The following is a 16,269-nucleotide window of genomic DNA, read 5'->3' as shown; positions in this document are numbered from 1 at the left end:
CAGACTAGGTTACGTAGACCATTCCTCAAAACCAACAGAAAAGGCCGGGTGGTGGTGGCACACGCCTTTAATCCCAGCACTCGGGAGGCAGAGGCAGGCGGATCTCTGTGAGTTCAAGGCCAGCCTGGTCTACAAGAGCTAGTTCCAGGACAGGAACCAAAAAGCTACAGAGAAACCCTGTCTCGAAAATCAAAAAAAAAAAAAGAAAGAAAGAAAGAAAACAAAACAAAACAAAAAACAAAATACAAACAAAAACCATACCCTTTCCTTGAATGAATTAAACATTCCTCTTAATTTTCCATGTTGATTTGACAAAGCAATTCAGCGGAATGGACCTGAATTGTTTTCCACATCCCGCCCAAGGTAAATACAGAACATCTATTTCTTTTATGATAGTAGATTTATAACAGTAAAATACGTTCACAAATTGGAAGCTGTTCAGAGTCATAATCTCCAAAGAAAACAAGGGAAAAATGTTAAGTGTTAAGGCACTTAGACTAATTAGTGGGAAATAACGTCTTTCCCAAATTCCAGACACAGACAGCTTGACATTTTGGAGAGGGGTCCTGATGTGGGTTCTAATAGTTTCGTGCCTTCCTCATTTCCTGTTTTAGCATGAGCCTTTTCAGCTGCTGCCTTTCTGAGCGTGAACAAACTACATTTACTTTTGAAAACATGTGACTACATCAATGCTCCCCATCCTCTCCATCCTCCCCACCTCACCCCCTCCCCACCTCACCCCTCCCCACCTCAACACCCTCCTCCACCTCACCCCCTCCCCACCTCAACACCCTCCTCCACCTCACCCCCTCCCCACCTCACCCCCTCCCCACCTCACTCCCTCCCCACCTCAACACCCTCCTCCACCTCACCCCCTCCCCACCTCAACACCCTCCTCCACCTCACCCCCTCCCCACCTCACCCCCTCCCTACCTCACCCCCTCCCCACCTCAACACCCTCCTCCACCTCACCCCCTCCCCCAAACAACATATACTCTGGCTCCCCTGTTGTTTTCCTTGCCCCCATTATACTGGGAAACATTCTGGAAAAGGGGACAGAAAACACCGACCTCAGGAACACTGCACTGCCTCTGTAGTTTTCCAGGTGCATCTGTTTTTGTTACATTGCTATTATTGTTGTTTGGGGGGCTGTTTGTTTGTTTGGGTTTTGTTGTTGTTGCTTTTATTTTGGGGACAGGGTTTCTCTGTGTAGCTCTGGCTGTCCTGGAACTCACTCTGTAGACCAAGCTGGCCTTGAACTCACGGATCTGCCTGTCTCTGCCTCCCGAGTGCTGAGATTAAAATGTATGCGCCACCACCACCCAGCAAAGTTTTCATTTTCAGAAATTCTAAATAACTTTTGAAATTAAAGGCATCCACCACCACAGCCTGCTCCAAGTGGATCCAGCTTTGTATGTTCTTTATTGATGTCTTTGCTCATGAACACATTGAAGCTCTAACCATGACTTTCAGACAAATTGATAGCATGAGCGCCCGCGCGCACACACGTGAGCACACACACACACACACACACACACACACAAACACACGGCAGGACTGCCTGCCCAATTGTGTTACTAAACGAATGGGTGTTTTAGTTTCCTTTACACAGATACAACAGAACAAGTGATGCTCAGAGTCGCGTGGCACCAACAATGTCTGACTGCTTCTGTGTAACAGGAAATGCTCCTCGTGGTATCACCACAACTTAAGCTATTTTAAATAAGCACCCAGGATGGGCACCCCCTGGAAAGCAGGGTTTAGGTCACTATGGGTCCCTGTGGAGCATCTTCAGCCTAGCTGCCTAAAGCAGCATGCAGACCAGCCTTGTCATGGAATCTGCTGTGGGTGTGGATGGGGATCTTAGTCCCTGTCTCAGGATCAGGGTGAGGGACTGGGAGATGAAGCAAAGCATGGAAAATCAGTCATGGCCACTGAAATGAGCACACAGTACTAACCAGAGCGATGGCTGCCTGCCCCATTGAAATGAGCACACAGTACTAACCAGAGCCATGGCTGCCTGCCCCATCTACACTCTCCCATCCCCCCTCCACCCCTGCATTATATTAAAATGAAGTTTTCATTTTCAAAAATTCTAAATAGTTCTAAATAGGTTGCTATTCCATAAGGTGAATGGTTGGTGGGGGGCTACATTTGCTGGACAGGACCTGAGATCAAATACCTGCTAACCTGAGAATTCTCCATGGATGTCACCAAGGAGTGAACGTCTGTACTTCAAACCCTACTCATGAACTGACACATGTTTCTTTTTCACTTACAAGGTACCTGGAAAAATATAGCATACTGAGCAACATCAGTGAAAATTACCAGAAAAAAAACAACAACAACAACTATGTAGCAACTCTGTAGCCTTCAGACACAGTAGCAAAAACGGGAAACAACCCAAATACCCAGTAACGCTACAAGAATTATGCCCAGTGTGTTTAGTGGTGGAGAGGGTGAGCAATTAAACTGAAAACTATTTCGCGCATCACAAAGAAAGGCACTGGGCAACAAAAGGCAGGCTTTATTCACATGACATTCAAGGCCAGGCAAAATTTAACGGCTGTGCTAGAGTGCTGACTAGCAGCTGCCACGGTAAAGCAACGTGACTCAGAAGCTTCTAGAACACTGCTAGCATTAACTATCCTGGTGTGTGGTCTTTACAAGACAGTGCCTACAAAAATACACTGACTTATTTGGTTTATTTGTACTTTTTTTTGCACTTTATTAAAAGGTTTATTGTGTGGTAAGATGAAATAATTAACCCCATTCTCTCTCTCTCAACAAATGAACCCCGAGTAGCATGCATGAAGGATGGGAATGCTCAAACAACAGCAGCAGAAAGCTCAGGGAAGGAAACCGGGCCCATCAGATGACGGTGCGTTTATCTGCCAATCTGTTTCCATACAACCTTCAGTCTGGAAGTGAGCATTGTAGATCTGGCTCCAAAAAGTGGAGACCCCATCTCTTGCAATCCAGCCCAGGGCAGAGGGAATAGTATTAGTGTGTCAAGTGAGCCTAAAACCCTAACCCTTCCTGATTAGGGGACCGATGAGGCTAAGGCATTAGAAGATCTTGTTTGTTCCTATCCATCCACTTCTTGGCCCTGGATGCAGGAAATGAACTACAGAGTGGAGAAAATAAGATCCTAGCTTTGCACCAAGGATCCAAATGGGATGCTCCAAGGGACTGCAAAGTACCAGGGAGCTCACAGAGAGGAAAGAGCTTGGGACATGACCTAGCATCAGAGACCGCAGGCTGCTGGACTCGCCCCTGGCTATGTGTGAATTTGACTAAACAATGTCCCACAGACTGAAAAATTAAGTATGGATTATACATCCCCGGGATGGCATACCTGGATAAAAAGGTACTGCAAAGACTGGAAATAGACCCAGTGCTGAAATCATCGCCTGCAGAAGACTAGTTGAGAGCATAAGCCCGAAACAGTTGAGCCTAGGAAGCTAGAAAGACCAGCCTCTCTGCAGGACTTTGAATGCAACCCCAAGTACCATCACCTATCTTTTTTTTTTCTGTTTGTTGGGTTGGTTGGTTTGGTTTGATTTGCCTTTCAAATGACCTATCTCTTAAAATGCCCAGAATCCAGTCCTAAATAACTGTCCACATGAGGAATTATGGGGAAAAAAAACCCTCAACTTTCATGATAAAGACAATCAGATGACAAAGACATCAAAATAATTCAACAAAACAAAAACCTGACAATACGGCACACCGATGAGGTCTACAGTTCTTGTAATGTTGGTAGTATGGAACCTAATAGTCGTATCTGCGGTTTTGTTTTGCCTTGAGACAGGGTTGCATGTAGCCCAGGTTGGTCTCAACTTCTGATCTTTCTCCTCCAACTCTTGAGTGCTAGGATTATAGGCGTGCACTAGCATGTGGTAATGGGGACTGGAGCCAGGGCTCCATACATGCGAGGCAAGCATACAAACTGAGCTACAGCCCTAGACCTGAACAGGTATTTTTAAAAACCGTTTTGCATTCTTTAACCAAGTTAAATAAACTCTTACCTCCATGACCAGCAATCCTATCCCTGGATATTTACGCTTGAGAAATGAACATTAACATTCATATAAAAGCACACGAATAATTATAGTAGCTCCTTTTATGCAAGCCCCAAGCTAAAACAACCTGAATATTATTCAAGTATTAAAGAGATAAGTATAAGATAAAGAGTAAAGAGATAAGCAGGTAAAACTTGCATTATCTAATATATATTATGTATATAACGAATATATATAATATGAACGAATTATCCTGAACTGTGACTACATGAATTTATATATTCATTAACATTTTGTAAAACAAACTGTAAACTAAGAGGTCAACTTTAATATACTAACACTAAACATAAAGTCAATATAGATAAGGAAATCACTTTTATGTTTATTTTTAAAACAGGACGCAAGTGTCCGCAAGAACAACGTACATGTGAAGACCATATCAAAGATGGATCACCCCACAAAGGAAAGCCAGGGCCAACCCTGTACTCACCGGTGCTCACCCCTCTGCAGTGTCCAGTACTAGAATCCATAGGAAAATCTGCAAGGTGACCGAATAGAGAATGATAGCAAAGTTAGCACTCCAGGAGCTCACGGATAAACCTGACTCTGTGACAGCCTGACGTGGGTGAGAGCCAGGTGTCTCCAGGAAATGGTCCTTCATTAGCGCCACTACTGGGGTTTGAGTAAGGATGAGGGCCTTTCCTGGACATCATTGAAAGCTCTTACTCATGAATCCTCATCACTTGTGCACAAAATGTTAGCATTTCATAAATATTGAGTTCTTGCATTTCGTAAGCACATAAATATTAGGCACTGACCCAACATCCATGACCTTGTGACAGATAGAACCAAATAAACCTTGTCGATGACCGGCAGGGTCATACTCTACTGGCGCTGTGTCTCTGGGAAACCCAGAAAGAACTCCAGGCCCTGTGTTAAGTGCAGACTGAACAGTTGAGCAGAAAGGAAGCCTAGCGCTGGTAGACCACTCAAGCCAGTACAGTTAATGGATGTGGCAATAATTAGGATTCGCCACTGGTTCTTTTCACGAGGCTGTAATTCCAGAAAATGGTAATGATAATGGCCTTCTGTGTTCTAATTAGGAGACAGCCTCTAATGAATTGTGCTGTGTGCCCCTACAGAGTACCACGCTGAGAGACAGTAACTAACCACGGACTCTTCTTGCTGGCACTCAGTTCACACTCTCATACAAGGATTGCACACACTTGTATTAACACTTAATGCTAAACAAGCTCAGCGCCTCTACTGAGCTCGACAAAACCAGCACTCTTCCTCTGTCCTTATTGCTCATAGGTCATATAAAACACACATGGGGGAAGGGTTTAGGATGCTGGGTATAGAACCCAGGGCTTCATGCATGTTACTGAGCTACACCCATGGCCATAAGCTAACATGCAAAGAAGCTGTATCTAAGGAAAGACAGAGGTCTCTTAGATGAATGAACAACAAACACTGGCTCCACGAGCATCTTACGTAAGTCATTAACTTGATGTCATTTACCCTATTCAGACTTTATTCATGATAAATGTACCCAAGTTGTAAAGTAATACACCAGTATTTCTATTCCTGAAGAACGATGAGATACAATGCGTACCATTTATATAAAATAATCTCCCTGTATGAATGAATTATATTGGTCCACATTTAAAACATTTAGCATTTGTCGGGCAGCAGTGGCACAGGCCTTTAATCCCAGGCAGAGGCAGATGGAGCTCTCTGAGTTCAAGGCCAGCCTGGGCTACAGAGTGAGCTCAAGGACAGCCAGAACTACACAGAAAAATCCTGCCTCAAAAACACAAAAACCAAAACAATAGCAGCAGCAACAACAACAAAAATAGCATTTAAGGTTTATATGAGATGAAGAAAACAAAGTTTCTTGCGGGGAGGGACTTCTTTGAAACAGTTGAACCAAAGTGAACATTTTCTTGATTTTATATTCTTATTGCCAGAGATGTTTCTATGTTTTTCTAAAATGTAAAGGTTTCAATTGTCAGAACTGTTAAGAGAAAATCAGAGCTTTCTGATCATTTCTCCGGTAGTCAAAATCTGAAATTCCACCATCAAAATTATCCTGAATTGAAATGGTAGGTGCTGGGTGCATGCTAGATTTTGTATCTCAAGAGATTCTAGTGAAGTCACAGAGATTTCTGGAAGAGCCTGTGTGAGAACAGTGAGGCAGAGGGACTCAGGTGACAAATCCAGTATTCTTCATGGGACCTGAATGTCTTCCCGCATGGCTAGAAGAGACTCAGGCAAGCAAACAGTGAGTCTAGACAGCGAGGAAGATGGGGTGGATCTAAAGGCGATCCAGCCATGGCTGCGTTCTCAATATCCTTGTCAGCTGTGGTGAGCCCAGAGAGAATGACGGGCAGAGAAGGAAAGAAGCCTGATTGTGAATAGAGGGGTAGTTCTTGATACCTCCTGACCACCAGGCGGGAAGAAAGGCAGGGGAGGCAGATCCAACACCTGAACAACTACAGTAGTAAAGCCTCAGAACAGCATAAAGCACGCTAGAGAACAGTAAGTGGGGAGAGTTGGCAAGCCTGAACTCTGGGGCTCACTGAGCCTGAGACTGGGTCAGATGAATCTGGAACAAACATTCTCTCCTATCTCAATAATGCAGCCAAAGAATCATCCCTTATCTGCTGGAACCCATGGTCTTCTTAAGGAACCCATGGTCTCGGGGAACCCATGGTCTCGGGGAACCCATGGTCTTAAGGAACCCATGGTCTCAGGGAACCCATGGTCTTAAGGAACCCATGGTCTCGGGGAACCCATGGTCTTAAGGAACCCATGGTCTCAGGGAACCCATGGTCTTAAGGAACCCATGGTCTTGGGTGCCCTTTTATTCTTTTAAACCATAAATTGACACAATGAAAATACTTTGCTCCTTTAACTTTAACCTAATGAACAAAAGACAGATCCCTCCCCCCTAAAAAAAAAAAATCAAAGTCCTTTCTCCTAGCAAGAGAAGAGTAGTGTTGAACAGACTCTGGTCTGAACCCTGTTTTCTCACACAATGAATTCACGAGACTGGTCACTTCTCTATGTACCTTGCCGGTCTTTTCTGTAAAACAGGAGTAACAGTACTGTCATGAGAACTCATATGCACAACTCATATGACAATGCCTAGAACATAGTATGTGTAGTCAGCTGTTATTCGGCCACTGCTAAGGATCCTAGTCCTGAGACAATAGGTCCTCTCCTGGCGTGGCTGTCATTAAGCATGCATTCTGTGCCTTGCCAATTACCAACCATTCACTCCCCTTGTGAGACACTGATGCTGACCAATGTCAGGCAAGTGACTTGCTGAAAATGAAGGACAAAACCAGCTAAGAGTCTGCATCTCTGAACTGTCTCTAAATTTATTGACTACAGTTAGTGCTTCATTATTCAAAATTATATGTCTACACAATGGCTCTTACATTCTTCCTAAATGCCTAACAGAAAGACAAGGGCCAAAGAAAAAACACGGTCAATTTTTCTCTTCAAACAACTATTTCAAAGTTTGGTAAGAAAGGGAGACAAAAGGTGACCGATTAAAATAAGTTAGGGACAATCTAAGATTTCACTAGCACTCACAACTGGGCTATCGCTAAATAAAATTAGTAACACAGACTCTCTCCCAAAGCCAGGCAGAATGCCTTTTGGTATCGACACGATGAAGGATCCTTGGAATCGTGTTTTTCTCTCTGGTTCTAACTTAAAACTTTTACTTCTTTCCATTCCATGTTCTTGTTCATATCCTCGCTTCTTGGTATTTGGCCCCTCGAATATTTGTCGACCAGGGCTAGTACGAAAGAAAAGGCTGCCTGTTCCTGGGAGAGTGGAGAGATGATTAAATAGCCGTTGCTGCATGTGAACGGTGGCGGGGCTCTGCCAGGCCAGCGCCTGAAGACTGTATTGTGCAAGCGCTCGGGGGGTATGTTGGTCCTAACTGGAAGCCAGCAATAATGGGGTGCTTTTAAAGGGCAATTATAAAGCTCTTGGCACAGCAACTATAGGTGTTTTAGAAAGAGCTGTACAATACCCTATCGTTTATACGATTTTTTAAAAGTCATTCCTTTTGGTGAACTTGTGAGTTTAATTAGGACTGGTTATAGGAGCATGGCTGAGGGGCTACTTAGATCAGGATGGACCACTTCCCAGTAGCCAGAGTACTGAAGAAAATATCTCTCCCTTCCCTGCCACCAGCCTACAGATACTCAAGGAGGGGTGGAGCCTCCAGATCCACCCGCACCCCTGCTCCCAGCAACTTTTAACCCCTTAGGTCCTCAGGAAGGGACAGAGGCTTGTGAGTCCCTCCCGATAGCCTAGTTCTAGTTAACAGCCATCAGGCAAGCTCACTTTTCCCCCTCTATTGCTGCCACAGAAATCTGTTCCTTAGCAGGAGCTCCAGCTTGATTTGTAGGAAATGAAACATTAATTTTCTATATTCAGGAGAAATAAAAGCTGCTTCTGCAGTTGGATCCCGGGGGAAACCATGCTCCCCAGAGCGAAAGTGCTAAGAGTTCAAGACGGTGTCTGCATTACCAAGCTCAAAAAACCAATGAAAGGGAAAAACAAGTCAGCTCGATACAAGAGCAATAAAACAGGAAAACAGGAGCAGCCGTTTGTTCAGGTCTCTAGGCGCCAGGTCCCAAGGTCCACATGCTGTCCAGTCCTCCCCTTGCCTTCAGGATGCAGACAGGCTGGGCTTTACTTACTGGCAAAGGCTGAAGAGGTCACCTCATCTTCCAACAGGAAGAGTGGCATGGGCCCATGTGCCTGATCTCTGAGCCTCACTCAGCAGACAATCTTAAAGATTTGCCTAAATATCTCAGATCACCAGCAGAACAGCCAGGGTGAGCTGAGCTCTCAAACGGTGGCTCAAAGCCCCACTTGACAGTAAACATGACCTATACGCTAAACGTAGCGTGAACTCGTTAGCTGTGGCCGACATGTCACGCGTTCTCTGTAAACATACGCGCATTCTCAGTGTTTTGGAAGCAGAAGTAGTTTGAAGCATCAGTCAGCTTCATTCAGACTTCGTTTTGATAAATGTCCTGAGCTTATTTGTTGAGTCGCAACTTGTTACATATAAACACACGTATGCATGACATGAATGGACGGAAATCCTCTTGACACGGGCATGTGAAGGTTTGTACCACTCTTTAGAGATCTCATTGTATATCTGGTTAGGTAGGATCTAGTGCTAAGACACAGAGATTCTAAAGGAAGAAAAAAAACTTGTTTGGTAAACTATTGTATTCCAATAAACTAATTAAAATGGTGACATGTGGTAGTTTTTAAAAATTTTTATGCATGTGGGTGTTTTGCCTGCATGTATATCTGTGCACCATATGTATGAATTGCCCATGGAGTAGAGAGTCAGCATCAGCACTGGGTTCTTCCCTCGAAGCTTGACTGTCTTGTCATGTTTGTCTGTGCACCATTTAAGTGCAGTACTCACAGACGCCAAAAGAGGGCACTGAATCTCCCAGAACTGGAGTTACAGACTGTTGTTAAGCTACCACGTGGGTACTAGGAGCCGAACCCAGGTCCTCTGGAAGAGCAATCGGTGATCTTAATCACAGAACCTTTTCTCCAGCTCCATGTGGCAGTTTTAAATAATTCTAGGTATCTGATAGTTTCACCCAACAGAGGGACTGTGCAGTTTTCAGCAGACTGGATGCCAGGGGGCCCTTCGGGCCAGCGTGTTCTTCTCTAACCCTGTGCTCAGGTCCTTGTCCCTGTTTCATATGACACTGGAGGCATGGGAGCATCCTGACAACCCCCCCCCCTCAGGTGTTTGTCTTCCAGAGATGGTGTCAGCAAAACAAATACTATGGAAGTTTAAAGTGTTCCAGCAGCCATCTCCTGATGGATAAAGTATCCCTACGCAAGTTCTGGAGGGCTTCAAGAAGGCAATTGTACCGCAGTTGGTCTATGGAGACAGGTAACTCAAGGACAATTAAGAAACTGCTTCCTAGCCCCATTGACTGTGCCCTTGAGAGCGCCTAGACTTGCCAAACCCCACTCATTCTGAATCCTTCTCTAGATTTAGGCTCAGAAGCAAAGTTTGTCTTCTCAGGGGAACAGGCATTTCAGAGTGAAATACATCACTCCTAGCGCTTGGCCTGAGAAGACTGCTAGCATTTAGCTGACTTTAATGGTGTTTGTCGAGCCAGGATAGCAAGGGCATTGAGCTGGAACCGTGTCTGCAGAGCCTGCGACAGCAGTCAGCGCAAGGGCTCAAGAGGTCTCTTTTAGCCAAACAGCAAAAGGAATGTTTCTTTTGGATTACCTTAGAAAACCAGCTCTCGATTGTCAATTGGCCTTCAGAAGACAATTTCCATATTCATGGTGCTAAGCTAAGAAAAGTGATCACCAGAAAGCTGTGAGATCTTTCTGCTCCGTCTTCGCTTTTCAGCTCTTTGTACCTTCTCCCTTCCGCCCACACTAAGCTAACGAATCAGCCCCGTAATAACTGATTCACTGACTCCAAACTGCAGACACGAGCCTAGTATGAGCAAGCTGGGAAACAGAAGGAAATGTCGGTGCTGAAATAAATGAACAGAAATGATAAACCAAGTGAGACCCAGCCTAAAAACAGTTGATCCTGGGAGAGTCTGAGAGAGGACAACTAGTTTGCCTAAGTGTTATCTCTAAAGCACACGAAGGGAGAAACCTGAGGGGTGGGTTAATCAGTAGGGAAATATTGAGTTTACTAAAAATAGACCATACTGAGCTGGACTGAGATAGAGGCCATGAGATTATGAATGGCACGATTAGACCGTCAGCGGCAAAACAAACAGTGGTTAAACAAATCAGTTTTCTAGTGGAGAAAGCGTGTGTCAGTACTGTACACACATAGGGTATGGGTGGGATAAAGGATGAGATTAAGAATAAAGTCATATAAGGCTATAAAGATAACATGCTTAAAACATGACTCCATTTGTCCCTGTGCCATTTACAGAATGACCTGGAGTCACGTGGGCATGTGGAAAGGGCCTGTTATTGCAGGCTATGTTCCCGGCTCTCTGGCTGGAGCGAGCCACAGACGATAATTAGCAATAATATTCCATTGCTGTTTCTGACTGGCATTATCATCTCTTCGCTGACAGCAGAGGAGAATTTAAGGTGATAGTATGGACGAAATTGGGTTTGGGACAAATACATGTCACTGGCAGATCTCTGTGTCAGAAGTTTCTTGACATTCCCTTAGAGGTCTCCATACAATTGGAAGTGGCAAAAACACTAGAGATAACGCAACCCGGTGATTGGGATGCAAAAGAATCAACCAAGAAATGAAGAAGAAAGTGAAGTGTAGAGGGCTCGCTAATCCCGCATGCGCAGCATGGGCAGGGAAGGGGAGCTATGGAGACACTCAGTGTCAGGAGTGGGGGACAAATCACATCACCTGTTGGAAGAGACTAAGTTCATTTGGAAGGACGATAAAGTCAGTTTTTTGTTTGTTTTTAAGTAAAAGAACAGGACTCGATGGTCAATCGGATTAAGTGATCTGAAGAGCAAAGGAGAGAGCAAAGGCAAATAACTAACTCCTCCTCAGAGGTCGGGCAGAGTTCAGGACTCACCCGCTCCGTCAGCGGTGACGATGGCCTCGGGAGAGATGCACACGCCACGGTCGTACACCGGCAACTCTTCGCAGGCCAGGCTCTCTGGCCACGAGTGGCGGTACTTGATGAGGATGGGCTCGCAGCCCTGCCGGGCGCGCTCGCACACCGACTTGCAAGGCTTGATGGGCTCGTGCTGGAAGTCGATGGTGCAGATGGGCGCATACATGGCGCAGAGGAAGAACAGCAGATCCGGGCTGCAGTGGGTGCCCAGCAGACCTTCGAACTGTTCGATGGCCAGGATGGCGTTAGCCTGGGTGCTATGGTGCAGGTGGTTGGGCATCTTGGTCATGTTCCAGGGCAGGGATTTGCACAAGGGGATGCGGACGGGCTCACAGGCTGCTGCCCGAGCTCCGGGGATCTGGAGCAGGCAGAGGGCAGCCAGGACCAGCATCCCGGCCCGTAACAGCAGCATCCGTCCCGGGCTGCCGCAGACCATGATCCCGGCAGGATGGGACAAGGCGCAGCCGGGCGGAGGTCTCCTGCACTCCGGGAGTGAGCACAACGACCTGGGAGCTGTCCCCTAGGAAAATCACAGCTCGCCTGGGTCCAAGTCCTCCGGTCCGGTCCACGCGCTTGGCGGAGCCCGGTCCTTTCCGCGCTGGCTGCTCTGCCCAGGCGTCTAAGCCTTTGGGCGAGGCAGGCTCTATTTATTCCTTTCGCTCTGGCAGAGGCATCAGCCTTCGCACATCAATCAGATGAGATGGGCAAAAAAAGGCAGCGAGAGAGAAATAAAAACAAAAGTTGAATTCAGCTAAGGGACTCGGAGCTCTGGTGTGTTGCAAAAAGGTGTTGGAAGAAGCAATGAATTCTGCAAAGTGAGAAGGATGGGGGACCCGGAGGGAGGAGTCTGGGGAAAACAATTGGGAGCGGAGGTAGGAGTTTGCCAAGTCCTGCAGGGTCGGGACGATCCTGCGAGCTGCCGGAGGAGCTCAGGGGAGGTCAGCGCCCTGGCTTGCAGCTGCGCCTTCCTACCTCGGCTGACACGAGCTCCACCCCGTGGCCCCCGTCCCTCCGGCTCCTCCTTCCCGGAAGGCAGTGAGTTTTCAGGGGACTGGTGGGTAGGTGGGACCTTGCTAATAGTTAGGATGCTTTAACCTTAGGCAGCTCCCCAACAGCAGCCCCGCACCTTTACCCCTCCACTCGGGGCTCTGGCTCCAAAGACGAACCCTTGGTCCCCACGGGAGAAACAAACAGTCTCAACGCACCCACGGAGTGCCCTTGGCCCCGCCCCGGGAGCCCGCTATGACCCTCTCTCTCCGCAGTTAATCCCTCACTGAAAACCAGAGGACAGCTATCTCTATCTGCCCAAAGTCAGAACAGAGTGTGAAAGGCGCGTGCGAAGTCACTTTAAATGTCTACCTCGGAAAGACCGCAACCCCCTGAGAGCTGTGGTGGGTCCCCATCCTACGAGAGCTAGTGACGCCAGGGGTCTGTGATTAAAGTAACTGTGGAGAAATTGACCCTCAAAGGGGTAAAAAAAAAAAATGTGCACGAATACAAATGGACCCACAGGAACAAGAAACAAGAATTTCTATCCTTCCTTTCTTCCCTTTCCCTTCTTTCCTTCTTTCCTCCTTTCCCTCCTTCAAGTTTTTCTTTGCACTGTAGAATCGGAATTTTGAGTTTTTCTTTTTTTTTAAACCTTAAGAGTGGAGACCACTTTAAAGCACTGGGATTCTCCCCCCCTCCCCCCCCGCCGAGTTTTCTCACTGAAAACTGCATTTATTATCTCACTCTTCCCACAGGCAGTTTCATCTCGTGGAGAAACAATCGGTGCGGACAAACTACCCCACACAGGTAATAATACCCGTAAACAGGAAAAGGGTTCTCATCCAGATGAGTTCAATCCGGAGGAGAAAATAGAAAACAGATCCCTCACAGGCTACGCCTTCCGAGACCCCCTTGGCTTCCACAGCATTGTACGTGGGAAGTCGTGCGGAGGCCCAACCACTGTGCCCCTGCAGAGGAAAATGATTGAGCGGAGGGACGGCAGCGTCAGAAGACAGCGGGTGCGGAGAGGCAAAACCGGCAACAAAGCCTGAGTCTCTAGAACAGTCCCGATTCATCCAGCCTTCCTCAGCGGTCAGTATTAGGCAGGGAAAGTCAGTCTCCACTTCGGAAGGCGCACAGCGGGAGACGGACTTAATCCCCGGTGCTGGCTCAAAGGCACTTAGGGAATGTCAGGCGCTGACGAGAGCTGAAGGAATTTTTATCTCCGAACTGATCATTAGCAGCGGTCTGTGACTTCAATGTTTTCAGATGGAAGTGTGGCCACTTCATGGGAAATCAACAACAGATGGCGGCTAGGCCACCATTTAATTCATAAATAAACTATTCCTGGTTTACAATTGTTTTGGTGTCATATGAGAAAACAAAGCCAAAGTTATATAAACGGATTTAATAAAAATTGAACAAACAGAAAACTTGAGCGCTGGGGGGATTATAAACAGAATATTTGAAGACTTTGCTAGGTAAAAAAAAAAAATAGGACGGATTTGAGATTAATTAGAAGTGAACAATAAACATGATAGGTTGTTCATCTCAAATCTTTTAGGGGAAGAAAGGAGCCAAGTGTTTGAATGATCCACACTGACACAAGGCCTGCGCTCTGTGCTTCAGTCAGCTAGCTACCCTTTGTCCAGCAAACCCTTCACTACTCCTCGCCCCCCACCCTCATCCCCACCCTCACCCCCACCCCCACCCCCAGTTTTGGTTTTGGAGACAGAGTCTCACTATGTCTTTCCTGAAACGCACTATATAGACCAAGCTGGCCTTCCTAACGGGTCCTAGCACAAACCTCCACCCTCATTCAGGAACTCAACCAACAAGATCATCCACCTTTTCCCCTAAAGTTCCATGCCTAGGAGAAGACACAGAAACTGAAGTCCACCAACGAAGTTCAATGGGAGTGCAGTGTGTATCCCGGTTTATTGATGCCTTTCCACTTCAGAATGGTCAGTGTTTGTGTGTTTTTACAGACTCGGAAGCACCAAGTACCATTTAAATACATCTGAAACCAGATACCGCAGCCTTCTGTTTATACAACCCCTTAGCACTCATTATCCCAAACAGCCCCAAAGCATTTAGGGGTTCGAGCACATACAAGACATGTTTGCCTGTGCCTAAGATCAGCTAAAACCCAAAGCAGCCTACATTGCTTTTCTTTTTCTTTCTTTCCTTTCTTCCTTTCTCTGTCTTTGATTTCTGTTTGTTGTTGTTATTGGTGGTGATGGTGTGTGTGTGTGTGTGTGTGTGTGATAGGATCTCAAGTAGCCCAGGATGACCCAGGACCCATTGTGTAACCAAGGCTACACTTGACTACCTGATTAACCTGCCTCAACTTCTTGAGAGCTGAGCTGGGATTACAGGTATGCAGTAATCCCTTTGACAAAACAAGATAACAGACAGACTCTGGCATGCTCTTCCTCTAAATAGACATCACACATTTTGCTATCTCCTTCCTCTCTCTACCTCTTTAAGAGGCTTATACTTTGATTTATCTTACAGTGACAGAGGAGAAATCGAGTAGCCTACAGTTCATTCTAACACTGGGCTTGGGGTTGTTACACTGTAAACAATTAACTGTGATTACAGTCAAATTAGAAAAGAGCCATAAAATTATCTCTATATACTCAAAATCCATAAAACAATCACTAAGATGCAATAGCCCAGCTGCTTCTCAGGCCCCTTGGATTTACCACCCTGACAGTGGAACACAGCTGTGGACCTGTGAAAACGAGAGTGTAAATCTGCAGAGTGGCACTTTCTCTCGATACCAAATCCGCAGGTTTTTTATTTATCTAGAAAAGAGATTATAAATATCTATAAATGATTTCTGGATAAAAAATAAAGACCAGTACTAGTGACACATGCTGTCAATCTCATCACTTAGGCAAAGACAGGCAGATCTCTAAGTTCAAGGCCAGCCTGGTCTACAGAGCGAGTCCCAGGATAGCCAGGGCTATATAGACGCTATCTTACCTACCTTAAAACAAACAAACATCAAACAAGAAAGAAAGAAAGAAAGAAAGAAAGAAAGAAAGAAAGAAAGAAAGAAAGAAAGAAGAAAGAAGAAAGAAAGAAAGAGAAAACAGAAAAAATTTCTTCGGTTTTGAAGAGAAAAAGTTAGTCACAATTATTGAAATGGTCATGGAATGGTACCTGAAGTCAACGTGAGAAACCTCAAGATAATTAGCCAATGCCAAAGGCCTGAGTCTTCATCTAGATCCTCCTGGTGCAGGCAGAACCTTTCCTGGGAGTAGGTTTAGGGTCTCTGCATCGCCAGCCAGTTAGTGGCACCATCTGCCCTTGCTGAGCCCCAACGTCGTCAGCCATCTCGCTAATCATCCATGTCATTTTCCCAGGATTGAGCCCCCACCCCACCCCCCGGTCCTCAAGGAGGTCCTTGCCTCGCCTCTCTTCCCATCACTAGGTGACACTTTCGGCTCCGGCTAGCAATCCTAATCCTTCAGTCGTCCTTTCCATTCTCCCGTCACAAGAAACTGTGCGACTTGCGGCTCAGGACAGAGAAGTGCAATCGCCTCCTTGTAAATAACCTTAGCTACTGAGCAGTGAAGCTAGAAGCTGGAGGACTCCTTAACTGC

The 16,269-nt window shown here is 46.1% G+C and overlaps 1 protein-coding gene across 1 annotated transcript in view; it reads right to left on the bottom strand.

Moving 5' to 3' along the window:
* Frzb (frizzled related protein) overlaps positions 1-12,625 on the bottom strand; it is a 32,107-nt gene extending 19,482 nt beyond the window's left edge. The window contains exons 1-2 of the mRNA XM_075984744.1: positions 11,624-12,625; positions 4,516-4,563 (exon numbers count right to left, since the gene is read on the bottom strand). Coding sequence (XP_075840859.1) covers positions 4,516-4,563; positions 11,624-12,101 — 526 coding nt within the window. The 5' untranslated portion in view covers positions 12,102-12,625. The remainder of the gene's footprint in view (positions 1-4,515; positions 4,564-11,623) is intronic.
* Between the last annotated feature and the right edge of the window lie 3,644 nt (positions 12,626-16,269).

Source organism: Microtus pennsylvanicus, chromosome 9 (assembly GCF_037038515.1).
Source record: "Microtus pennsylvanicus isolate mMicPen1 chromosome 9, mMicPen1.hap1, whole genome shotgun sequence".
Classification (NCBI taxonomy): Eukaryota; Metazoa; Chordata; class Mammalia; order Rodentia; family Cricetidae; genus Microtus; species Microtus pennsylvanicus.
Note: the sequence above shows the minus strand (reverse complement) of the source record. Positions and strands in the feature narration are given on the sequence as shown.